Raw genomic sequence first — 26817 nt, forward strand, 5'->3', positions numbered from 1 at the left:
GGAGCATTGGTCAATCCAAAAGGCATCACTAGGAATTCATAGAGACCCTCATGGGTTCTGAATGCTGTCTTAGCTATATCTTCCTCCCTTATCCTTATTTGGTGGTACCCTGATTTCAGATCCAGCTTGGAGAATACCATTGCCCCACCCAATTCATCCAACAATTCTTCCACCACAGGGATAGGAAACTTGTTAGGGATAGTGATTTTTTTGAGAGCCCTGTAGTCCACACAAAACCTCCACCCTCCATCCTTTTTCTTTACCAGAATGATGGGGCTAGAGTAAGGGCTAATACTGGGCCTAATCACCCCTGCCTCTAGCATTTCAGACACCAATTTCTCCACCTCAGTTTTCTGGTAATAAGGACACTTGTAAGGCCTAAGATGAGGTATCTCTGCCCCCTCCTTGAGATGAATAGCATGGTCTTGTCTCCTACATGGAGGCAAGCCTTTAGGATCCTGAAAAACCTCTGGAAACCTCAGCAACACCTCTCTGATTTGGCCAGGAATCTCTTAATCTGACCTCTAGGGAGTAGCATCACATTGGACCAAACAACCCTTCTCCTTCTTTGATCAAGACTTGCATGAATGCCTTCAAGGGTAACTCTGCTTTAGCCAGAGCAGGGTCTCCCTTTAAGGTAATGATAGAATCCCCTATCTTTACCCTAAGCTTCATCTTCCCAAAATCAGCCATAACCTCCCCCAGACTTCCCAACCACTCCAAACCCAGCACAATATCCACACCCTTCAATCCAAACAAATAAAAATCTTGAACCACCTCTAGTTGTTGCACATCAATCTTTAGTTCAGCACACTTACCCATACCTTTGATGTGATGACCATCACCAACTTCTACCACATAAGCTTTTGTGGCAACCACCTTCAACTGTAGTTGTTCTACCAATTTTTTGGAAATGAAATTGTGTGAGGCTCCACAATCCAGCAAGATGACTATGGGATGGGCTCCTATCCTTCCCTCTATTTTCCAGGACTTGGTAGAAGTGAGGCCCTTCATGGAGTATAGAGATAATTGTAGAGAATTTAGACTCTCTATTTCTTCCTCTGCCCCTTCCTCCACCTCCTCTCCATCAGCTAGAATAAGAGTCCTTAATTGCTTATGCTTACACACATGATCTCTATTGAAGGGTTCATCACACCTAAAGCATAATCCCTTCTCCCTCTTTTCTCTCATCTCAGCATTTGTGAGCCTCTTGAATTCCCCCTTTCCCTTATTACTCTCTGCTTCTTGGTTAAATTTGAGGAATCCTCCCCCACTTCCCACTGAAGAGCCTTCCCTCTGATTACTGCTAGTAGAAGAAGGATGTAAAGTGACCACTTTATTGTAAGAACTCCCTCGAAAGGACCCTGAGGCCCTAGAAAAATTGGAATTGGGCCTTTTACTCACCACGTGATTCTTCTGTTCAATAAGGATTGCTTTCTGAATTATCTCAGGCAGAGATTCAACTCATAAAGCCTAACTTCCACCCTTATCTCTTCCTTGAGCCCATTAAGGAACACTCCTCGCACAAATTCTTGGTTAACCCCCCTCAAAGCTCCAGCATACCTCTCAAACTCTTCAACATAAGATTCTACACTCCCTTCCTGTTTTAGAGACAATAGCAACTCAAAAGGGTTTTGAACCATCGAAGGTTGGAACCTTCGTACCACTGCGAGTTTGAACCCCTCCCAAGTAGGTGATGGGTTACACCCTTCCCACCATTGGAACTAGCTTAGAGCTTTACCTTCCAAAGCTACCAAGGTTGCTTGCATCTTCTCTGCTTCTGTTAGGGTTCTGAGATCAAAATACCTTTCCAATTTTTGTAACCATCCAAACGCATCATCACCCATAAAAACTGGTATTTCTAGTTTGCGCCATCTATCCACCCCGTGAAAGTTCCTTCTACTGTCAACTTCTTCACCATTCTCACTGGTTTCCTCATTCGAAGCCCCCTTTCTTGAAATCCCTAATTTCTCAGCGATGGCGGCAAGCAACTCCTCTGTCTTGTTCATTCTGGCTTCATTCAGTTCCAACCTTAATCGAATTTATTCCCTTTCTTTTCTCACATCACCACGTTCGTGGACTCCTTCTTCTCCCTCCTTGGCCATACTTCTCGTTGATACCATAAACTCGGATTTAGCAGCGGTGGCGTTAGGGCTCCACACCTCAGGCACCAAGAAAGGTGCTCTGATACCAGTGTTAGACACTGGTATCTAAGAATTAGAAATTAAGAAGAATATAGGAAAAAGAATGCCCCTAACACAGAAACAATACGATTCTGCAAGGGTTCTATGAATATTATTGATAGAAGAAGAGTGTTACAATGAAGAAGATGATTAAGAACAATGCTAGGATTCCAGAATCCTAACCCCCTCTCTGATTTTCCTAAATCAGAATGATCAATCTACTACCCAACCAACCTTCTATTAATAGCCTTTAATTCCTAACAGAATTAACTACCCAGGGTAAAGAAGGAGTTTTGCTATTTATTTAGCCAAACATTCCTCTTCCCTCTTCTATATACATTTTTAATCATAGGCTTAACCTTTCTATTCCTATCAGTGTATGCTTCCAATGTAATGTCTTTCCCTCTTTTAAACATACACCTTTTACAGGAGTTCCTTTCAAGTACTGCAGGATGTGGTAAACAACTCGAAGATGTATTTCTTTAGGATTGTGCATAAATTGACTTATCACCACTATACTTCCAATGTAATGTCCTTCCCTCTTTTAAACATACTCCTTTTACAGGAGTTCCTTTCAAGTACTTGATGATGTGGTAAACAACTCGAAGATGTATTTCTTTAGGATTGTGCATAAATTGACTTATCACCACTATACTTCCAATGTAATGTCCTTCCCTCTTTTAAACATACTCCTTTTACAGGAGTTCCTTTCAAGTACTTGATGATGTGGTAAACAACTCGAAGATGTATTTCTTTAGGATTGTGCATAAATTGACTTACTACCGCTACTGCATTAGGCTATAACAGGTCTTCTGTGAGACAATTAGATTAATTTTTCCACTAAAATCTATTATGTTTCTCCTTTTACAACAACACCTCCTGTTGCTTTACTTCGCTTGTGATTCTGTTCAATAGGTGTTTCAGCAGGTTTCCAACCAAGTTCTCTATTTCTGCCAATACGTTCAACACATATTTGTGTTGAGAGATGAATATTCCATGACTAGAATGTGGACTTTTAATGCCTAGAAAGTATTTTAGCCTAGGTAGTTAATTGTGGATAGCGGGGCATAGCGGTCGACCCCAAAAACACTATAGCGGGAGTGGGATGACCGCTACAACTATGGGAAATTTTTTAAGTAATTTATATCCTAAACATATAAATACACAAAAAACATATATATACACCGAATTATATGTAATACCCTACAGTCCTACACATATAAATATACAAATACACTAAAATATAAGTAATTCTTACTCTTTAAGTTTTGACAACAAAAAGAAATTCACAAGGGAATGGGAAAACAAAAGTAAAAGAAAATTAAATAAAAGTAACACATTAAAATCAGAATGTGTTGAACGTGTAAAGAGAGAAAACAAAAGGAAATTCACAGAAGGAAGGTAAGGGGAGGAAGGGATGGGGCATAAGGAAAGGTGAAGAAGGGAAAGAGCATAAGGGAAGGGGGAGAAGAGAAGGGGAAAGGGAAGGGGAAGAAGAGAAGGGGAAAGGGAAGGAGAAGAATGGAAAAAACTGAGAGTCATGTGTCTTTTCAAAAGGGGAGAAGTGTTTTTATAAAAAAACCTAAAAAACGTATGCCATGTAATAAAAAATGAGGGCAAAAATGACATTTCCCATTAAAATTATGTTCTTCACACTAGAGTGGGTTCTGCAGCAGGTTCTGGAACATGACTCTGCTGCTAATCAACCCGCGACTGGGTGCGACGGCCAACCGCTTCATTATACGCCATTCTGTCGCGGGGAAGGACATCAACGTCCGCGACCTCCGCTATCCACCGCTATTGCAAGCGATCGACTGCCCAGATTTTAGCTTTCCCACCTCTTTGATCTCAAATTCTTTCAGCAAGCACTTCCTTAAGCTCTCCATTTCCTATGGATCATTTCCTTTAACAAATATATCATCTACATATACCATTAGTTAGTGCAATAACTCCCTTTGAAGATGAGTATTTAATAATTGAAGTGTGATCACCTTGACTTTGCTTGTATCCATATTCTTCATAACTACTTTAAACCTGCCAAACCATGCCCTAGGTGATTGTTTTAGTCCATAGGGGGCCTTTTTAAGCTTACATTCTATACCTTTAACATATTCAAACCCAGGGGGGTCTCCATGTATATTTCTCTTCAAGATTACCATGTAAAAAGGCATTTTTAACATCAAATTGCAGTAAATTCCTCATCTAATAATATTTTATCATAAAAAATAATATAGTCAATAATCTATGTTTGACCGTTGAATCATGTTAATAAGTTCCTTGTGCGTGGTGTGCTTGCAATCCTTAATGCTTTTACATTTGCTTTTGATATTGATGATCATTTATCTGTTAGGTTTGGTTGGCGTGAGCAGGCACGTGATAGCATTGGGACAGTATTATGTGTTGATGATGATGGTATCCTCCGTGTTGGGTTTCCTGGAGCATCTAGAGGATGGAAAGCTGACCCAGCTGAGATGGAACGGGTTGAGGAATTCAAGGTTGGAGACTGGGTTCGTATCCGTCCGAATTTAACTTCTGCTAAGCATGGTTTAGGATCCGTGACACCAGGAAGCATTGGAATTGTGTATTGTATCAGACCAGACAGTGGTCTGTTAATAGAACTGAGCTATCTTCCAAATCAATGGCATTGTGAACCAGAGGAGGTTGAGCATGTTGCTCCCTTTAGGGTAAGAATAATATAGGTTATTATTGGTCTATGACATTTATTTTCCTTCTCTCTAATTACTGAGTTATAGAGGGTGAGCTTGGCGCAATGGTAAGTTTGTTGCATAGTGACCATGAGGTCATGGGTTTCAGTCCTGGAAACAACCTCTCCGCTTGCAGGGGTAAAGCTGCGTACATCTACCATCCCTAGACTCCACCAAGTGGGTGTCTCATGCATTGAGCCGCCATTTTTCTAATTACTGAGTTATTATATTAACAAAAAAATCATCTTACACTACCGCTACTGCATTAGGCTATAACAGGTCTTCTGTGAGACAATTAGATTAATTTTTCCACTAAAATCTATTATGTTTCTCCTTTTACAACAACACCTCCTGTTGCTTTACTTCGCTTGTGATTCTGTTCAATAGGTGTTTCAGCAGGTTTCCAACCAAGTTCTCTATTTCTGCCAATACGTTCAACACATATTTGTGTTGAGAGATGAATATTCCATGACTAGAATGTGGACTTTTAATGCCTAGAAAGTATTTTAGCCTAGGTAGTTAATTGTGGATAGCGGGGCATAGCGGTCGACCCCAAAAACACTATAGCGGGAGTGGGATGACCGCTACAACTATGGGAAATTTTTTAAGTAATTTATATCCTAAACATATAAATACACAAAAAACATATATATACACCGAATTATATGTAATACCCTACAGTCCTACACATATAAATATACAAATACACTAAAATATAAGTAATTCTTACTCTTTAAGTTTTGACAACAAAAAGAAATTCACAAGGGAATGGGAAAACAAAAGTAAAAGAAAATTAAATAAAAGTAACACATTAAAATCAGAATGTGTTGAACGTGTAAAGAGAGAAAACAAAAGGAAATTCACAGAAGGAAGGTAAGGGGAGGAAGGGATGGGGCATAAGGAAAGGTGAAGAAGGGAAAGAGCATAAGGGAAGGGGGAGAAGAGAAGGGGAAAGGGAAGGGGAAGAAGAGAAGGGGAAAGGGAAGGAGAAGAATGGAAAAAACTGAGAGTCATGTGTCTTTTCAAAAGGGGAGAAGTGTTTTTATAAAAAAACCTAAAAAACGTATGCCATGTAATAAAAAATGAGGGCAAAAATGACATTTCCCATTAAAATTATGTTCTTCACACTAGAGTGGGTTCTGCAGCAGGTTCTGGAACATGACTCTGCTGCTAATCAACCCGCGACTGGGTGCGACGGCCAACCGCTTCATTATACGCCATTCTGTCGCGGGGAAGGACATCAACGTCCGCGACCTCCGCTATCCACCGCTATTGCAAGCGATCGACTGCCCAGATTTTAGCTTTCCCACCTCTTTGATCTCAAATTCTTTCAGCAAGCACTTCCTTAAGCTCTCCATTTCCTATGGATCATTTCCTTTAACAAATATATCATCTACATATACCATTAGTTAGTGCAATAACTCCCTTTGAAGATGAGTATTTAATAATTGAAGTGTGATCACCTTGACTTTGCTTGTATCCATATTCTTCATAACTACTTTAAACCTGCCAAACCATGCCCTAGGTGATTGTTTTAGTCCATAGGGGGCCTTTTTAAGCTTACATTCTATACCTTTAACATATTCAAACCCAGGGGGGTCTCCATGTATATTTCTCTTCAAGATTACCATGTAAAAAGGCATTTTTAACATCAAATTGCAGTAAATTCCTCATCTAATAATATTTTATCATAAAAAATAATATAGTCAATAATCTATGTTTGACCGTTGAATCATGTTAATAAGTTCCTTGTGCGTGGTGTGCTTGCAATCCTTAATGCTTTTACATTTGCTTTTGATATTGATGATCATTTATCTGTTAGGTTTGGTTGGCGTGAGCAGGCACGTGATAGCATTGGGACAGTATTATGTGTTGATGATGATGGTATCCTCCGTGTTGGGTTTCCTGGAGCATCTAGAGGATGGAAAGCTGACCCAGCTGAGATGGAACGGGTTGAGGAATTCAAGGTTGGAGACTGGGTTCGTATCCGTCCGAATTTAACTTCTGCTAAGCATGGTTTAGGATCCGTGACACCAGGAAGCATTGGAATTGTGTATTGTATCAGACCAGACAGTGGTCTGTTAATAGAACTGAGCTATCTTCCAAATCAATGGCATTGTGAACCAGAGGAGGTTGAGCATGTTGCTCCCTTTAGGGTAAGAATAATATAGGTTATTATTGGTCTATGACATTTATTTTCCTTCTCTCTAATTACTGAGTTATAGAGGGTGAGCTTGGCGCAATGGTAAGTTTGTTGCATAGTGACCATGAGGTCATGGGTTTCAGTCCTGGAAACAACCTCTCCGCTTGCAGGGGTAAAGCTGCGTACATCTACCATCCCTAGACTCCACCAAGTGGGTGTCTCATGCATTGAGCCGCCATTTTTCTAATTACTGAGTTATTATATTAACAAAAAAATCATCTTACAGATTGGCAATCGGGTATGTGTTAAGCGTTCTGTTGCAGAACCTAGATATGCTTGGGGTGGTGAGACACATCATAGTCTTGGAACAATAAGTGAGATTGAGAATGATGGTCTCTTAATAATAGATATACCAAATAGGCCCATTCCATGGCAGGCTGATCCATCTGATATGGAGAAGGTGGAAGATTTGAAGGTGCCTATTATTTCAGTTTATCATTTGCTACAGCTTTTAGTTTGTTCTCTTCATAAATTTATCGAGAGGTGATTGATTATTGTCTTGCTCTTATTAATTTGTTATTTTTATGGAGAGCAGGTTGGTGATTGGGTCAGAGTGAAAGCTTCAGTGTCGTCCCCAAAATATGGGTGGGAGGATATTACAAGGAACAGTGTTGGGATAATTCATAGCTTGGATGAGGATGGTGATATTGGTGTTGCCTTCTGCTTCAGAAGTAAGCCTTTTTCTTGCTCAGTAACTGATGTGGATGAAGTTCCTCCTTTTCAGGTGGGACAAGAAATTCATGTGATGGCATCTGTTACTCAGCCACGACTTGGATGGTCAAATGAATCACCAGCTACTGTTGGAAAAGTAGTGAGAATCGACATGGATGGTGCTCTCAATGTAAGCTTACTTATTTAGTTTTTTCTAATTTTTTGCACAGTCTACTACATTCGTGGTCCAAGATAATATCATTGTATTTTTTGCTAGTTTAATAAGACGCCCATCAGCATTGACTTAGAAGTTAAAATCTGAGATCACCCCATAGCCCAAGTCTCACTGTTTAAGTGCCTCGGATCTATCACACTGATTGAGAAACAGAGATATATAAATCATATGATCCAAGCTGGGTGGATAAAATTTGGGAATGCCTCTTGTGTTATTTGTCATATAAATGTACCTATTGAGCTGAAGAGAAAATTCTACCGTAAAACCACAAGACTAACAATGTTTTATGGGATTGAATGCTGGATATTATGGTGCCAAATAGAGTAGATCAAAGGGATTAAGATATATTGAGCAAAAAATGGGATTAGGATATTGATTCATAGAGTAGCAACATGTAGTCTATGTGATTTACCTAAGTGTCAAGCAGAACAAAATTCAAAACACTTTTACTAGCATGGGAAATCTTACAATGATTGAGTACTACTCTTTCATTAGCATGCCCTAGTCTAGAATACCAAAGAAAGAAAGCAGAAGTACTAGTAGAACTATGTACAGATTTATTGAAAGAAATAGTAAAAACATGACAGGGACTAGAAACATAGGAAGTTTGTACATCAAAGGTAGAACCAGTAGATGAACTAGGAGATTGATGAGGCAATAGATGATGAAAAGCATGGAGCCCCTCTTTGGTGAGAGTGCCTCGTAGCAATAGTTGATTAGTAGCCAGAGATTAGAGAAAACAAGAGTGAGGATGGAACTCAAAGTAGCATGTATTTAGCAAACTGGGAAACGGTAAGCAAATTTTTAGTGATGGAAGGAACTAGAAGCAAATTTTTAAGAGATAACTACACTTGAGGATTTAAGGAAGAATGAAATTTAGAATTGCCAAATGTAGCAATATAGATTCCAGTAATTCCAGAACCATTACCCGTGTATATCTGCTCAGAGGTGAACTTCTCAGTAGGTTCTTGAACAAGATCAGGGTCAAAAGTGAAGTGGTTAATAGCTCCTGAGTCTGGATACAAGGCTGTCATAGCATAGGGATAGGAAGATGAAGTTTGTGCAGCAGAATGACCAATGTCACAATTAGTGTATCGGGAAGATAGGCTGGATAATGATTGTAGAGTCCAGCTAAATGAGGGGAGGGTAAATGCCTTGGATGAGTCGAACGTGGACCAGAGAATGCAGTGAAGTTCCTTGCTACACAAGGATAAGGAGGAGCATATTGGGTGAAGTTCATGGATACATGAAGATATGAAGGAGCATAGTCACCATGTAGTAAACCAAATCCAGGAGGAGCACAGTAACGGTATCAGACATCATGACCATACTTGATGCGATACTCGCAGAAGTAATGTCCTTCCTGTGGCACAAAGCGACCTCCATGAAACCCACCATGGGTATCACCACGATAACCACCACTTCCATAAAATTGACAAGACAACCCTACAGTGCTAACTTGAGGAATAAAATACGACGGAGGGGATCTAGTTGGGTGATATTGCGTTTAAGAAGTGATGGAAGCTGGAGAACATGTTGGCGATTTTGCATAAATTTTTACAGACAAAATATCAGAAATCAACCTAGTTCGATTTCGCTCAAGACATGCCTCAAACACGAGGAGATAGGATTGAAGTGCATTAATCAATGGAATCTCCTCCTGACTTTCCACAGGAGTGATGAGCGGCTGAAGTTCTTCAGAAAATCCATCCAAAATGCAATTGACATACTCAGCATGCATTATAGGGGAACCTATTAGATTAGAAAATCAACTGTAACCTTTATTTGCATGAAATATTCAGAGATTGTATTGGACCCTTTCACAATTGATCACAGTTGAGAACGAAGTTGACGGCTATGAGCTTTGGTCTGAGCATTACAATATCCATGCACTTCATGCCATAGCTCCAATGTGTGTTTGCAGATCTTCAGATAATGTATTAAGGAGCCATGAGAGGATCATTTGATCCTGTTCGTCCATGATAAAATGCATTGGATTTACGCGGCGAAGAAGATGACCCTCTTCAGTGAGGAATCATTCTGGAATATCAGAACCAGTTAGAAATCGATCAGTTCGATTTGAAGTGAGAACAGCTGCATGAATTGTTGCCATACAAAGGAAATATTTCTCTGTTATTTTGTTGTTGGAAGCGGTAGAGTAAGAGAAGAGCATAGTGGGACAACCATAATTGGCGGCGGAGGAAGAGGATGGCGCCATCAGCCATTAGAGTCGTAATACCATGTAATAAGAATAAACTAGACATAGAGAGAGAATGTAACTAATTTAGTTACAGTTTTCTTATTATGGAAAGCTTAACCATACATTGAGAGTGTCTCTATTTATTGAGATGACTATCCTTAATCACTTGCTTACGTGGCTCGCAGTTTTGATAGCTCTAACTGACTGAAAACTAATTCTAACTAACTCGAACAAATATCAGCTAGCACAGATGGCTTTCAGAAACTTTACATACATAAAGCCAGAGGCTTTAATTCATGCTAGTAATGACCTACATATAACAGGCCCCAGTTGGTAACTACCCAAATTAATATATTTTATTTGTCTCTAAGATGCACATTTAGAAATGTTGACCCAAAACTAGGATTAAGGTTTCCATCATAAGCTTTGCTGCCCTTCCTCTTCCCATCTCCATTCATTTCAGTGACATTATTTGTGATTATCCTGAGATTATGACATGAAATAAATTATTTTGCTGGTTTTTTTGTAGGTGAGAGTCACTGGTAGGCAGAGCTTGTGGAAAGTTTCTCCTGGAGATGCAGAACGACTTCCAGGATTTGAAGTTGGTGATTGGGTTCGCTCAAAACCAAGCCTGGGCACCAGACTAAGTTATGACTGGAATAATGTTGGGAGAGAAAGTTTAGCTGTTGTGCATAGTGTACAGGATTCTGGATACTTGGAGTTAGCTTGCTGTTTCCGTAAAGCGAAGTGGATCACTCACTACACTGATATTGAAAAAGTTCCTAGCTTTAAAGTCGGGCAGTATGTTAGGTTCCGAACTGGTTTGATTGAACCAAGGTGGGGTTGGAGAGGAGCTCAGCCTGAATCGCAAGGGGTTATAACAAGCATTCACGCTGATGGAGAAACCAGGGTTGCATTCTTCGGTTTACCAGGATTGTGGAGAGGAGATCCTTCAGACCTGAAGATTGAGCAAATGTTTGAAGTGGGAGAGTGGGTGAGGTTGAAAGATAATGCAAATAATTGGAAATCAATTGGTCCAGGTAATGTTGGAGTTGTACAAGGAATAGGGTATGAAGGAGATGGATCGGACAGAAGCACTTACATTGGCTTCTGTGGGGAGCCAGAAAAGTGGATAGGACCGAGTTCCCATCTTGAAAGAGTTGACAAGCTTTCTGTTGGACAGAAGGTTAGAGTTAAACAATATGTAAAGCAACCAAGATTTGGGTGGTCAGGGCACACCCATGCCAGTATTGGAACTGTACAGGCAATTGATGCTGATGGAAAACTTCGAATATACACACCAGCAGGATCAAAAGCATGGATGTTGGATCCATCAGAAGTGGAGATAGTAGAAGAGAAGGAGCTTTGCATTGGAGACTGGGTAAGGGTTAGAGCATCAGTTTCAACCCCAACCCACCAGTGGGGGGAAGTGAGTCATTCAAGCATCGGGGTGGTGCATCGGATGGAAGATGAGGATCTGTGGGTGGCATTCTGTTTCATGGAGAGGCTATGGCTATGTAAGGCATGGGAAATGGAGCAGATTAGGCCATTTAAAGTGGGGGATAAGGTAAAGATCAGAGATGGACTGGTGGCCCCACGGTGGGGATGGGGAATGGAGACACATGCCAGCAAGGGACAGGTGGTAGGTGTTGATGCAAATGGAAAACTACGAATAAAATTTCGGTGGAGGGAAGGGAGACCCTGGATAGGAGACCCTGCTGATATCGCCCTTGATGAGAACTGATCTCCAGCAAAGGATGTAAGATAACTTGATTTTCTCATTCAGCTCTTCTGGGCTCGAGCTCGTGCAATGAAATGGAAAAGCTTTATGCTCCCTACAACCAAATGTTCTCTGGACTAAGCTTTCCTTATGATGGTTGAAATTCAATTTTACCAGATTTACTAATGTTAATAAACACAAGTGAAAGGATTAAAGTTGTGGGGGAGAGAAAATAGGCTTGCTGGCCAAGAAAGAGCTATAAATGCAGCTAAAGCAAATATTGGCAATTGGACCATTTATATTCATTACTGACATGTTTGTAGACCCAGATTTTGAGGTGTATATTTATGTCTATTTATTACTTCTGTACAAATTGTATTCAGCAGTCACCTTAATGCATTTTTTAAACCCTGTTGTGCAGTTGCATAATTCTTGAATGAATGGGTTCCATTATAGTGTCTGCAATGTTTTCGCCCTTACTTTCTAAGTTGACAAAGGTTGTGTTAACGAGTGCTGGTTAAGAAAGCAATAAAAGGCAAGTTTTTACCAAAAACATGTACACAAAAGCAATATAGATTATCTATGTATGTCTAATATGTGTAAGGTTTCTTCTTTTCTGTTTGAGGATGTCTTATTTCTCTTGATAATAATGAGACAAGATACATAGGTGTATCTATTTCTCATACACCTCAAATTAACTAACTTGTTAATTAGCTTGCATGAAGTTGATGCAGCACGTTATCTGGAGCTTTTAATCTCAAATAACTCACAATACGAAGCTGCATATTTCAATCACCCAATTGCCCCAATGTAAGTTTTATTCCCCAATTGTACCCAATGTAAGTTGTTTGTAATTTCTTTTCAAAGAGATGAAAGTGTCATTCTTTCTCAATGTGGCTATTCATTTTCATTTGGAGGACAAAAGCTGCCTCAGTTTGCTTAACTGATGGTGGGTATTAGAGAGACTTTTCCCTTATGGTCTTCACTTAATTTCCCCAAAATTTTGACTCAAATACTTAGTGTAAGTATTCTTCCTTTTATTACAATTCTAAGTTACCCTTGTAGGCTTTCAACTTAGAACAACTTTCTTTTTCATAAATTGTCTTATAGGTTTTTAACCTAGCATTCTTTTATTTCTTCATTTTGTTTTTTTTGTTTGACTTTTTTTTATGTTTGTGAACACCCTAAAGTAAAACTTCCCCACTTTGATATTCTGGATCGTGCTACTTATGTTATCCTTGTGGGCTTAATCCATTTGCTTTGGATAAAAACACTTCAAAATTGTCCTAGTTTGAGATGGATTTCAAATTTCTTTTGTTTTATTGCTCCTTTTTCAAGCTCTTTCATGTAAAAATATTGGAAAGAAATACTAAAAAAAAACAACCATACAATCTTAGTTTTGTTTTTGCTTTGAATAATGAGTGATGATGAAGGTGAATGGATTTTAATCCTACACATTGAAGATAATATTTTTATCAAAATTTAATGAGATTTATCGCAGTCAGTATTTCTCTATCATGATGTGTACTTTGGACAAATTAAGTTCTCAACAAGGTCTTTTAAGTTTATATTGTGGTCTAGCTAAGGGTTTCCAACAAAAAATAGAAGGGTCAAGTATGAGTTTCTGAGGCTCATTTTCTACTTTCTCATATCTTATTTGTCTTATTTCAATTGTTTTGTGACATAACATTTAAACTCTAAGATTTTATTTGTAAAATGAGCGAATACTTAAGATTAATGTTGTAATCTTTATAATCTTCTTAGGTAGGGTATGAATAATTCATTGACGGTCCTTGATAGTACATTTTATTTATTGTCATAACTTTTGTCTGAAATATTTATTTAGGATTCTTAATGGACTTCTACATTTTTGTTTTATGTTATCTCACACTTTGGTTGATGGACATTTTACTTCATCTACTTTAAATTCTTTATTTTCTTAAACAAATATAGAAAATAATATGAATGATGTGAAAATGTTTCTTATTTTAATGATTAAATGTCAATAAAAAACTAAATAACTACCCTATAGATACTTTGAGGGTAACAAAAAAAAGTATAACGGTAACAAAATAAAAATAAAAATAAAAATAAAACATTATTATAAATTTGCAACAAAATAAACTACAACCTAATTAGTAGAAGCAAACCCCAAGGAAAAATTGATAAAAATGAGCGACGCTTCTGCTAGGGTTTTTGTGTTTCCACGAAAACCACCTGTAGAAGAAGAAGATTTGAATACTCGAAGTACCAAAAAAGTTAAAACCAGAATTGTTGAGCCCTCAACTTCAGACTGTGTTATGGAGATCCAGGAGGAGGGGACAAGCCCTAGTTCATACCGAAATGCTCTGCTGAATGAAATCCAAGAGGATTATACCTCTACTATGGATAACATGGATCTTCTAGAAAATCGATGGTACAAGGATGTTGAGGATGAGGCCCTACCGGAAAGTGATTAATTTGACCCTTGCCCTGAAATTCGTATCTCTAAAGAAGAATTTGAGATTTGGTGTAAACCTTGGAAGTCATCTCTTATGGTGAAGTTGATGGGTAAACGTGTGTCTATGAAATTGCTGGAAGCTAGGCTGAACAAGTTGTGGGCAGTGAAAGGTCATATTCAGATTATTAACATGACTTAGGATTTCTATCTCATTCAGTTCACCGTGGAGGAAGACTACAATCATGCCATGTTTGAGGGCCCTTGGCTCATTACAGATCATTATTTGTTGGTGCAAAGATGGCGCCCGTTTTTCTTGAAGAATGCTTCTAAGAATCAAAAAGTGGCCGTATGGGTAAGGATTACATGTCTATCAATTGAACTCTATCACCACCACTTCTTATGGAGGGTGGGATCCACCATTGGAACTATGCTAAAAATTGATCAACTTACCTCAATCCACTCCAGAGGTAAGTTTGTGAGGATATGTGTGGAAATTGATTTGGGAAAGAAACTGGTTCCTAAAATTAAAATAATAGGAATTCTTTACATCTCAAATATGAAGGGTTACATCATATTTTTTTCAATTGTCTAAGATACGGGCATCGTAAGGTGATGTGAATCCAAATGAGCTTAAGAAGGATAATGAGGAATTAAGGAGCATAGGTGGACCCATGACAAGGGCAAGGGCCAAACGTCTACACAATGCACTTAGCCTACTCATTAAGGACATCAAGGAAATTCCCCCAAGCTCAAACATAGGGAGTTCTCACCTCTTTCATTATATCACCTTACATGTGGGCTGATATGGGGAAAATAATTCCCAACCCTTTTAGTAGGGCACGACCATGTTCTAAACATGGCTAAGACACATTTATTGTGTCCTAAGATGTTTCATCCAATATTTAATTTGTCTTTTGCTATTTAAATTTCAGAATAAATGAAGTCCTTGAAAAGCATTAAATGAAGTCAAGTCAACTTGGGTATTTCGTGCAAAGCATTCAAGCCAAGTCAAGCATGGACTCAATTGTGTTGTCCATCATAAAAGCCTAGCATGGAGAGTTGTTGTGTCGTCCACCATTAAGTCTTGCAACACTTAATTGTGCCGCCCACCATCAAGTCAAGCATGGACTCAATTGTGTCGTCCATCATAAAGCCTATCATGGAGAGTTGTTGTGTCGTCCACCATTAAGTCATTCATGATCAATTCAAGATGCTTTTTCGTGCAAGGCATTCAAGCCAAGTCAAGCATGGACTCAATTGTGTCGTCCATCATAAAGCCTAGCATGGAGAGTTGTTGTGTCTTCCACGATTAAGTCATTCAAGATGCTTTTTCGTGCAAGACATTCAAACTCACATTGAATCATGAAGACCATTACTCATGAAGACCACAACTCCAAGGGTGGCCGAATTCCTCATCAAAAGTTTAATGAAACCGAGACTTAGTTCCTTGCAAACAATTATGACTTTTCATGGAAATTCAAAGTTTTTCATTTATGTATAATTTGAATTCTTAAACATTTCGGTTGGAACTAAATGACCAACCATGAAATGGCCTATAAGTGTAAACTTTCAGATTGAATGAAGACAACTTAGATTTCGAGTAAAACTATAAGGATTTTTCCTTTTGTGTGAGAGTGTATCTTCTCCTAACTTCTTTACTGAACCAAGATTAGAAATTCTTATCAAGAACCACGTTCTTGTGGCGAATATCATCTGGCTTATCAACACCATTGTTGTGGCGCCATTCACCCTTCAATCCTTACCATCTTCTTTTATCCTTTATTATTTCCTTGCTACCAAAAAAAATCACCTTCAAAGACAACCCCTAAAACCATGGGTTAAGAACACCAAACAAGATAGATTGTTTCAAAAAGGATCTCCTGAAGAGGTTCTCATCAAGTGGTATCAGAGCTAAGGTTCTTACTTGGTGTGTCCAAATTCTTCTTGTTGGCCGTGTGTTACCTTGATTTTCCTACATCCCAAAAACAAAAATCAAAAAACAAAAAGTTTCAAAATTTTCTTTCTTGACTGTGAGTCTTCTCATTATTTTTCTTACATTCCAAAACCAAAAACCAAAAACAAAAAGTGTCAAAGTTTTCTTTCTTGTTGGCCGTGAGTTCTTCTTACATTCCAAAAACAAAAACCAAAAAGTGTCAAAAACAAAGTGTCCAGTCCAAAACCGAAAACCAAAAGTGTCAAAAACAAAGTGTCAAGTCCAAAACCAAAAACCACAAAGTGTCAAAATTCCATACACAAAATCGTGTTACAAGTCTTGCTAAGTTGGGTGTTTTCTTTCACAATTCGTGATTCTGCCTTGGTTCTTTCAAGAAACCGTGGAGGAGAGTGAGTGAAACACAAGTGAGTTTTGAGAGTTACATTTTCCACAAAATTTGAGTGAGTTTGAGTGATACATTTTCCACTAAATACTTGAGTGAAACACAAAGAGAGTTGAGAGAAAATATCTAGTGAAAGTGGGAGTCCAATAATGTCCCCTAGTACAACAACACTTTATGCTAGGATGACAACACAATTTGAGACTTTAAGGAGGGAGATGGAGAAAATGAGAGTGTATCTTAATCAAGAACCACGTTCTTGTAGCGAATATCACCCGACTTATCAACACCATTGTTGTGGCGCCATTCACCCTTCAATCCTTACCATCTTCTTTTATCCTTTATTATTTCCTTGCTGCCAAAAGGGAAAAATGAGTCGGATGCTTATTTAGAATGGGAGCTTAAGATGGAACAAGTGTTTGAATGCAATTATTACCAAGAGAGTAAGAAAGTTAAGGTAGCTGCTCTTGAGTTCAAGGAGTATGCCTTGATTTGGTGGGATCAACTCAATAAGGAAAGAAGGAGGGCTGGAGCCGAGGCTATTAACACTTGGGTAGAGATGAAAGTGTTAATGAGAAGAAGATTTGTCCCTAGTTCATACCAAAGGGATATTCACAACAAACTCCAAAGACTCACTCAAGGGTCTAAGAGTGTTGATGAATACTTTAAAGAAATGGAATTAGCTTTGCTAAGGTCCAATTTTGAGGAGGATAGGGAGGCTACTATGGCGAGGTTTTTACATGGTTTAAACTAAGACATCCAAGATGTTGTTGAACTACAACATTATGTTGAATTGGATGATTTGGTTCAACAAGCCATGAAAGTGGAGCAACAACTAAAGAGGAGAAAATCAAAATTTTCCTCAAGTTCTAGTTCCAAGTTTCAAAGTTCAAAATGGATGGATAGATCCAAGAAGGAGGGAGGACCATTCAAAAGTAGTACACAAACTACTAAGGAAGCCGTGGCCACAAGCCAAGGCAAACAACCTATGGGTTCTAACCAAAGAAGCGGAGATGTAAAATATTTTAAGTGCTTAGGCCTTGGACATATTGCTTCTCAATGTCCCACAAGGAGGAGTATGATCATAAGAAATGGAGAAGTAGAGTCTCAATCCGAGGACTCTAGTGATGAAGAAGATGATCATGAGGAGGAAAATATTACCATTCCCGAAGGAGACTTATTCATGGTGAGGAGGCTCTTAGGAAGCCAAATCAAGGAGGAGGATGCAAGTCAAAGGGAAAACATCTTTCACACAAGATGTTTTGTGGATGGTAAGCTTTGTTCATTGATTATTGATAGTGGAAGTTGTGCTAATGTGGTTAGTGCAAGATTAGTGTCAAAACTTAATCCTGTGACTAAGTCACATCCCACTCCTTACCGGTTACAATGGTTAAGTGAGGTTGGGAAAATTCTTATCAAGAACCACGTTCTTGTGGTGAATATCACCCGACTTATCAACACCATTGTTGTGGCGCCATTCCCCCTTCAATCCTTACCATCTTCTTTTATCCTTTATTATTTCCTTGCTGCAAAAAATTCACCTTCAAAGACAACCCATAAGACTGTGGGTTAAGAACACCAAACAAGATAGATTGTTTCAAAAAAGGATCTCTTGAAGAGGTTCTCATCATAAGGAGTTTTGCTTGGAAAGCTCGGGTTCAGTTGCAGAGGTGGTGAAGGAATCCCAAGGGACACAAGGAGTGGTCGAGGGGGCATCCAACAAGGCTAAAGTCAGCTTTAGGTATGAAGACTTAAATACGGTTAACCAAGATGATAGTTTGGTGAATAGCAACTTAAAGAATGATGAGTCCTTCCCACTGCCCAACATTAATTTGGGGGTAGTTAATGAATCATTATTGGTCCAGATGAATACGAAAAAAAGAGGATATTTTTGGGCCTTAGATGCTTGTTAAAAAGAGACCCATTAGGGACTTAACTAAGCCAACCCATCTTCCCAATCTAAAAGTGTTGGCCCGCTCCAGGAATTCTCCCAAGGAGGGTGTGAACCATGACACTCAAGTGACTAATACAACTTGCCCACACATTTCTAACGAAGAATTGTTGGAGCAAGATGAAAATTCTAATGGAATGAACAATTTGGATTCCTATGATCAGGGGGTTCTTTTCCCCAATCAAAGAGAGTTGATTCAGGTAGTCATATGGAAATGGAGATTGCAGGATTCCCTACTCGAAGTGAGAGTTCTAGACCACACCGAGGTAATAGGATAATATCCCCTCAAACCCCTCTAGTTCCCAATGAAAGTTATGTGTTGGAACTGTCGTGGATCCAAGTCTAAAGGCTTCAGAAGAATAATCCAAGACCTTCGAAAAACTCAAAATGTTAGTTTGTTATTTTTGCTGGAACCCTAAGTTAGTGGGGATACTGTTGATAAAGTTATCAAAAGCCTCAAATTTGATAAGTCTACGAATGTTGATGCTATTGGTCGTGTTGGTGGCATCTGGATCATATGGGAGGATCTGTGGAATGTTTGTGTGATTCACACTTCTAATCAATTCATCACAATGAAAGTCTGTTGGAAAGATAATCCTCCTTGGTTTTTTACTGTCATTTATGGGTGTCCTCAGATGGCTAAGAGATATATCCTTTGGTCTCACTTGAGGGACCTTGCTAAAGATATGAACACTTCTTGGTGTGTTATCAGGGACTTTAATGTGGTGGCTTATAATCATGAAAGGGTGGGTAACTCTAGCCACAATCCTCCTAGAGGATCTGCTAATTTTGCATCTCTTCTAAATGAATGTGAATTAGTGGACATGGATTTCATTGGATCTCCTTTCACTTGGAGAAGAGGTAGGCTGAAAGAAAGGTTTGATCGAGCAATAGTCAACTTGCCTTGGCGAACCTCATTTCCCCATGTTGTTGTCAACCACCTTCCTTGTTTCAAGTCTGATCACAACCTTCTCCTCTTGAGTTTTTCAGATTCCCCAAGCTTAGGAGGAGGAGGAGGAGAGGAGGAGGAGGAGGAGGAGGAGGGGGAGGAGGAGGAGGAGTCAATTGAGAACTTAAAAAATGCCTTCATTGACTGGAATAAAAATGCCTTTAGTAATATTTGCTTTAAGAAGAGAACCTTGTTGAATAGGCTGAATGGTATCGCTAGAAGTTGCACCCTTCACATGCCCCCTCATCCGAAGGATCTTCAATTGCATCTCTAGAAAGAGTATGAAGAGGTGTTGCACCAAGAGGAATTGCTTTGGTTGCAAAAGTCCAGATCTAAATGGTTGGTTAATGGTGATCATAACACAAGATTCTTCCATGCTTCTACCATTATTCGGAGACGTAAAAATCATATTTATACCTTGCAATCTGATGAAGGAGATTGTATATCGGGGAATGCACTTCTTGAGCATCATGTTTTGTTGTTCTATAAAAATCTTTACACGGGTGATACCCCTAATAGGCAGTTCTTGCTTTCGGGGGCTTTCCCCATCCTCACGGATGAGCATAGGATTTCCCTGGGCAGTGAATTACATGAAGAAGAGATTAAATGTGTCGTCTTTAGTATGGGCAGTTACAAAGCCCCTCGTAAAGATGGATTTCAAGTTCTTTTCTATTAGACTAATTGAGATATTATTGGTCAGAAACTGATTTCTACAGTTCAAAATGTTTTTAGGAATCCATCTTCAATGCAAAGTTTGAATGATATGCTCCTAACCTTGATCCCCAAAATTGATAATGCCACCAACCTGCGGTAGTTTCTTCCAATCAGTTTGTGTAATGTCTCTTATAAAGTTGTTACCAAAATTCTTGCTAATTGTCTGTGTGGGGTGTTGAAGCATGTCATTAGTCTCCACCAATGTAGCTTTGTTCCGGGTAGACATAGCAATGACAACATTACTATTACCAAGGAGGTGATCCATTCTATGAATAAGAAAATGTGGAGAATTGGCCGGATGGCTATGAAGATTAACCTGGAGAAGGCATATGATAGGTTCAAATGGAGTTTTGTGGAAGATACTCTTAAAGATATTGGTCTCCCTAGGATCTTCATTAATATTGTTATGCATTGCATTTCCAACCCCTTAATGCAAATTCTTTAGAATGGAGAAGCACTACAACAGTTCACTCCTTCTCGGGGAATTAGGCAAGAAGACCCATTTTCCCCGTATATTTTTATTCTTTATATGGAGCGCCTTTCTCAACTTATTGCTATAGCCACATCTGCTGGGTACTAAAAACCTATTAGACTTGGCAAAGATGGTCCCCCAATTTCTCATCTCGCTTTTGCGGACGATTTAATTTTGTCCGCAGAAGCAAATTATGATAAAGTGGAGGTTATCAACTCAACTCTTAACATATTTTGTGACAGTTCTGGTCAACGAATTAACAGAGAAAAAGCTCACATTTTCTTATCCAAAAATGTCCATAAAGTTGCTCAGAGCCAAATAACTAGTGCTTTCAATTTTGCTAGAACTCCTGATCTGGGGCGGTATTTGGGTGTTCGTGTGCATTCCACACAGAACCGCAAATTAACGTACCGGTTCATCTTTGACAAGGTAAATCAAAGGCTTAGTGCATAGAAAACCAATATTCTCTCCTTTATTGGCCGTGTTACCCTTTCCAAATTTATGGTGCAGTCCTTTCCTGCTTATGCTATGCAAACTGCCAACTTGCTGGTTTCAGTATCTGATAGGGTCAATAAAGCTTGTAGATCCTTTATTTGGGGTGATTCAACAGGGTCAAAGAAAATTCACTTGATTAATTGGAACACTCTTTGCTCTCCTCGACATTATGGTGGGTTAGGAATGCGAAATTCGAGACTGATCAATCAGACTTTCTTGATGAAGGCAGCCTGGAAAATTTGTATGGATAGAGAAGACCTTTGGGTTCGTGTAATCAGAAGTAAGTATAAATGTGGCACTCATCTCATCCCAACTATATCGAGGAGGTCCACAAATTCTTCTTTTTGGAAGGGGATAGTCAAAGGTTGAAGTAGTTTACACCATGGTCTAACTTGGAGATTGGATAATGGGAAGAATATACACTTCTGGCCAGATGATTGGGTCCCCAATGTTGGTTGCCTAAACTTGCAAACTTGGAACACCCCTATTCATCATAACTTGGATCATATAGTTGTAGATTTTGTCCTCCCAAATGGTAAATGGAACTTGGACGGTCTACAATCTCTTCTTCCTTCACATGTGTGGCATGGAATTGCTGCAATGCAACCCCATGTCCGAATTTTGTAGATCGTATAGCTTGGAAATTCACAAATGATGGGGATTTTACGGTTGGTTCGGCCTACAGGTTGCTTTCGGGATCGTTGAACCAAGTTCATGTGAACCATTTTCCCAAGGTTTGGGACTGGCAGGGCCCCAACGTGTTCATCTTTTTCTTTGGCGAGCTGCTCAAGAAGCTCTTTTGACAAATAGTTCGCGGGCTGTCAGAAATCTAGTAGATGATGCAACCTACAGAATTTGCAGTAACCATAATGAAACCCATTTGCATGTCTTTCGTGATTGTAGCTTTGCTTCTCAGGTGTGGAATAAGCTTGGGTACCATACGCCCCAATCTGAATTTTTCTCCCTGTCTCTTCACTCTTGGCTGGATCTTAACTTATCCCAAGGGCTGAGTCATAGGAATATTAGTTTGCAGTGATGGATCCCTTGGCACACTATGGGGAATACTAGTTTGCTCTCCACGTGGAATTATGGGGAATCCTTACTAGGTTGGAACTCTTAAAGTAGAGAGGATTCAATAAGGTGATTATGGAATCTGATTCATTGTGTGCAATCCATTTCCTTGATCAGGGATGCCGTGAATATCATTCAGTGAATGCTCTCTTGTGTAAGATTGTGAGTTTGATGGAGGGGGCCGGTCAATTTGCTTGGAATCACATTTTCAAGGAAAGGAACATTGTGGCTGATGCTCTTGCTAAATTTGGTTTATCTTAAGGAGTTGATCTGAATTTTTTTGATATAATGACTAATTTTTGTTGGTTTTCTTTTACTTTCGATCTGGCTGCCATTGTTTGTAGGCGGGACCCTTATCCCTCTTTCTTCTTCTTGTCTATGGAGTCTGTTCCTGCAGCTTAGCCGCTTATTTTCATAAAAAAACCTAATTAGTGGAAAAACTTCTACAAATTTTTTATATATAATACTTGTACAAAATATTTTGTAGAGATTAGACAACATTACAAGCCTAATTATACAAAGTAAACATAATTATCTCTTACATTTCAAAAAATAAATGAATAAAAAAACATAATAAAATGCACAATTACCTCAATGCATATTTCACTTGTGGAATATTCGAATACAATTACGATCAATATAAAACTAATCATTAAAAAATTATAATGATACAAATAATAAATAAAATAAAGAAGACGAGTTTATCAAAATAATTTTTTACCTGTAATAGACAAAATGAAGATGGAAGGAAAGGATAAAAAATAAATATGAGCACTAGAGGTGTAAAATGTAGACAACACATGATTTTGTCATCAGTGCACATGTGTCCTTTGTAAAAAAAGTGATTAGCCAACCATTGTATGAAACGTGTGTACAGTAAAATACTTTCAAAAATTGAGTTGACTTATAACATATTTTTTGGGGTAAGTATGATGCAGTAAATTTATAAATAATTTGTTTAACTATTTATATTAAAACAGATTAATTTTTATGTAAAAAATATGAGAGGTATAATCAAAGAAAACGGATCCTTTAGATTAAGATTGAAAAGCTGAGTACTTAATCTCGCCCCGGCTATCCAACCCGACCCATTGATTCTCCTATTTAAACCCAAAAAATACACAAAACCTTATAATCTCAAAGCAACCCTAGCCGTCACACACACTAATCTCAACAACCAAAGCTTCAAAGATGGATGAAGAATCTGTGGGAAGTGAAGAATTACCTGTTTTCAGTGACATTAGACGCTATTACTGCCAATACTGTGGTATCTGTAGATCCAAAAAGACACTAATCACCTCCCATATCAATTTGCACCACAAGGTACTTCCCTTTTCTTTTTCTTTTTTATCGAATTCAATTGTTCTTATTTATTTTAGACTGCAAAACATGTTTTCGTTAACATAGCGTGTACTGAATAGGTAAATGAAATTTGCTTATGCTGTTGACTCTTGATGTGTTTTAGGATATGGAAGATGCAAAAGATGAAAAAGATAATGATGGTGGTGATGGTTTAAAATCTAACAATACTTGTGAGGAATGTGGTGCTAGTTTCAAAAAACATGCTTACTTGTTGCAGCATATGCAAAGTCATTTGGTTGAGGTATTTTTTCATAATTAAACATGAGTCTATGATTAGCACAGAATTTACCTGAATATTCGTGTTTCTCAGTTTTTATAGGGAATTTAGTTTAGTTTCATAGGAGATGTTGTAAATCTGGGTTTGAACCTGACAGACATCAACACAATTCCACTAATGCTGGCAATTATCTTAAACATTACCGAAACCATTATTTAAAGCACCCCAAATGCTAGCAATTTTCTGAAACGTTACCCAAACTGTCATATAAAGCCTTGTATATATGATCCTTTTGTGTGTGATTTGATCAGTGAGGTTCAGAATACCCAGAGCTATATGTATGGAAGTTATCTGAATGTGGTTATGTTTGGTGCAGTACATTATATGGTGAAAAATGTTAATTTGGTGATATGTCATTTGAATAGAAACACATTTTTGCAGGAAAGTAATTTATAATATATAAGTTACTAAAATCATTGGAAATTTATGGACATTATTGTGTGAAGCATTGGATCCCAGAAAAAGAACTCCAAAATGCACGAGGCAGGATGATTGGACTTGATGGATCAGTATCAGGTAGGGAGACCTCCTGTGAAGCTCCATCAAGAATGCCTCAGTCACGCTCTGTTCAAAATGAGGTTGGCGGATTGTTCATCTATGTCTAAATCACATTGATACTAGTTGGTTTTTTTTTATGTAAGTTGCTTAAACACTTCACTTTTATGGTTTCAGAGGCCATATGTGTGTACTTTTGATAATTGTCAAGCAAGTTATAGACGAAAGGACCACTTAACTCGACACCTTGCACAGCATGAAGGGAAAACTTTTAAATGCCCAATTCAGAATTGCAACCTCCTTTTCTCATTACAAAGTAATATGAAAAGACATGTCAAGGAAATGCATAATGAGAGTTCTACCTCCACCAGTGCTGAAGGTCAGAAGCAATATGTCTGCCCAGAAGTTGGCTGTGGAAAAGTTTTCAAATATGCATCAAAGCTACGAAAGCATGAAGATTCTCATGGTAAGTTTCCTTCCTTTTTATTTTTGATACGAATTTGACAATTTTCGATGTTATGTTTGTAAAGCGGTCCTTCATTTAGAGTTGTGATATATGTTGAGCCTAATTTTGAAGAAAGTATTTTATTATGCAGTTAAGTTGGAGTCAGTAGAGGTATTGTGCTTAGAACCTGGTTGCATGAAGCATTTCACTAATCCCAAGTGCCTTAAAGAACATATAAATTCCTGCCATCTTTACACAACCTGTGACATTTGTGGGACTGAGCAACTGAAGAAAAATATGAAGCGGCACCTCAGAATGCATGAGGCTGACAATTCTTCGGAGGTGTTTAAATGTGTTCAAAAGGATTGTGACTGCTCATTCTCAAGTGTATGTTAAACTGATTGCTGTACAACTATAAATTCTAACCAAAATCCTTATTTAGCTACAATTTGATTTCCTCTCTTGTTCTTATACATCAACAGAAGTCTAATCTCCACAAGCATGAGAAGGCTGTGCACTTCAAAGACAAACCCTATGTGTGTGGCTTCTCTGATTGTGGAATGAGATTTGCTTACAAACATGTGAGAGACAAACATGAAAAAACTGGGAAACATGTTTTCACCCTTGTAAGTTCTGTTCCCTTAATATTGTAGTTCAAGTTTTTTTGATTAGTTATAGCATAGACTTTGTATTAATAGACTTTGTATTAATATTGTAAGTTCTGTTCTCTTATGCAGGGTGATTTTGAAGAAGCTGATGCAGAATTCAGGTCAAGGCCAAGAGGTGGGAGGAAGAGAGTTTGTCCTTCAGTTGAAATGTTAGTTAGGAAGAGAATTACTCCACCTAGTCAATTAGACAACTGGTTACTTATGCAGGACAGTGATTAATTAGTGAGTGATCTTTTGAGCTTATGTGCTCTTATATCACTTCTAAAGTTGTACAAAAGGAAAAAGTGTGCATTGACATCTTTCTACTGTGTGCATGTGAAATGTTAAAAATTTTGTAGTTAATTTTCATTTTTTAAATAAGTTTCTGTATTTAGAAGTTTTTACTTGATTTATAAAAGCACAAGTAATTGCCAAGAATTTCTGAGACCTATTTTTTAAAATTGCAAGAATTTGCTGAATTTTCGAAGTTAAAATTGCAAGTAATTATTGAGAAGTTGAGTAAAATTAAATGATCAAACGATTTAGTTAAACACTTAAAATTACGGATAAAGAAATAGGTCAAACAATGTTATAGCGTTGCTTCATAACTTCACCTAAGTTATGATGTTCAAAATATGTAGTGTTTATGTCGGATTCCACTTACGAAGTGCCGTTTGCTTGTATTCCTTCTGCATGCTGTCACCTCTGAGTGTTTTGCTCTCTGCCTCGGCAACAATAACATTATAACAACTGTCGGATCTCAGTGTTTTGGAGCTTCGATCCTTGTTCATTTATGTGTTGTTTGTATGTTTAGATTATTAAGCTAAAACAAGTGTTATAAAAACCAGACTGCCAATTCAACCGGTCAACCATTCCTCCTTCTGATATGATGCAATAACTATATTAATCATATAATAATACTAGTTAAAATTGATTATACTTTTCAATTGAATTATACCAATCATATTAATTAGTTTTCAATTGAATTGTATCTGTCATATATATATATATATATATATATATATTCATTTAAAATTAATTTTCTAATCAAAGCCATTTAAATTTTACCAAAATTTTGGTATGGATGATGGGATAAACAACTACTACATTTGTATATATTCTAAAACATAGTCTACAACTAAATAGCACACTTTGTTTTAACAAATATTATAAATAAAAGTAGTTATCATCTTTTTTATTAATTTTTCAACATTAATATTAGTATGATATATAAGTATATCTTTTTTCACTTGTATGCAGTTAAATTAA

General features: G+C 38.0%; 2 protein-coding genes and 1 long non-coding RNA gene across 4 annotated transcripts in view; 2 read left to right on the forward strand and 1 right to left on the reverse strand.

Moving 5' to 3' along the window:
• LOC109335648 (E3 ubiquitin-protein ligase KEG-like) overlaps positions 1-12310 on the forward strand; it is a 29883-nt gene extending 17573 nt beyond the window's left edge. The window contains exons 13-16 of the mRNA XM_019571811.1: positions 4534-4867; positions 7318-7506; positions 7627-7932; positions 10707-12310. Of these exons, the coding sequence (XP_019427356.1) occupies positions 4534-4867; positions 7318-7506; positions 7627-7932; positions 10707-11921 (2044 nt within the window). The 3' untranslated portion in view covers positions 11922-12310. The remainder of the gene's footprint in view (positions 1-4533; positions 4868-7317; positions 7507-7626; positions 7933-10706) is intronic.
• LOC109335677 lies at positions 12827-24447 on the reverse strand. Its single transcript, XR_002106229.1, has 3 exons — positions 24228-24447; positions 19097-19107; positions 12827-12840 (listed from the first exon to the last, which is right to left on the reverse strand). It is a non-coding gene; the product is annotated as an uncharacterized LOC109335677 (long non-coding RNA).
• On the forward strand, positions 23484-25911 carry LOC109335660 (transcription factor IIIA). Of its 2 annotated transcripts, XM_019571819.1 has the most exons (7): positions 23484-23645; positions 23788-23925; positions 24408-24539; positions 24634-24922; positions 25053-25288; positions 25384-25527; positions 25639-25911. In XM_019571819.1, exons 1-7 carry the CDS (start codon positions 23514-23516, stop codon positions 25786-25788), a joined length of 1221 nt encoding a protein of 406 aa, XP_019427364.1. In that variant the 5' UTR covers positions 23484-23513; the 3' UTR covers positions 25789-25911. The 2 variants fall into 2 exon arrangements, with proteins under 2 accessions (XP_019427364.1, XP_019427372.1); XM_019571827.1 differs by lacking the exon at positions 24408-24539.

The sequence above is a fragment of the Lupinus angustifolius genome, chromosome LG02 (assembly GCF_001865875.1).
Source record: "Lupinus angustifolius cultivar Tanjil chromosome LG02, LupAngTanjil_v1.0, whole genome shotgun sequence".
Lineage (NCBI taxonomy): Eukaryota > Viridiplantae > Streptophyta > Magnoliopsida > Fabales > Fabaceae > Lupinus > Lupinus angustifolius.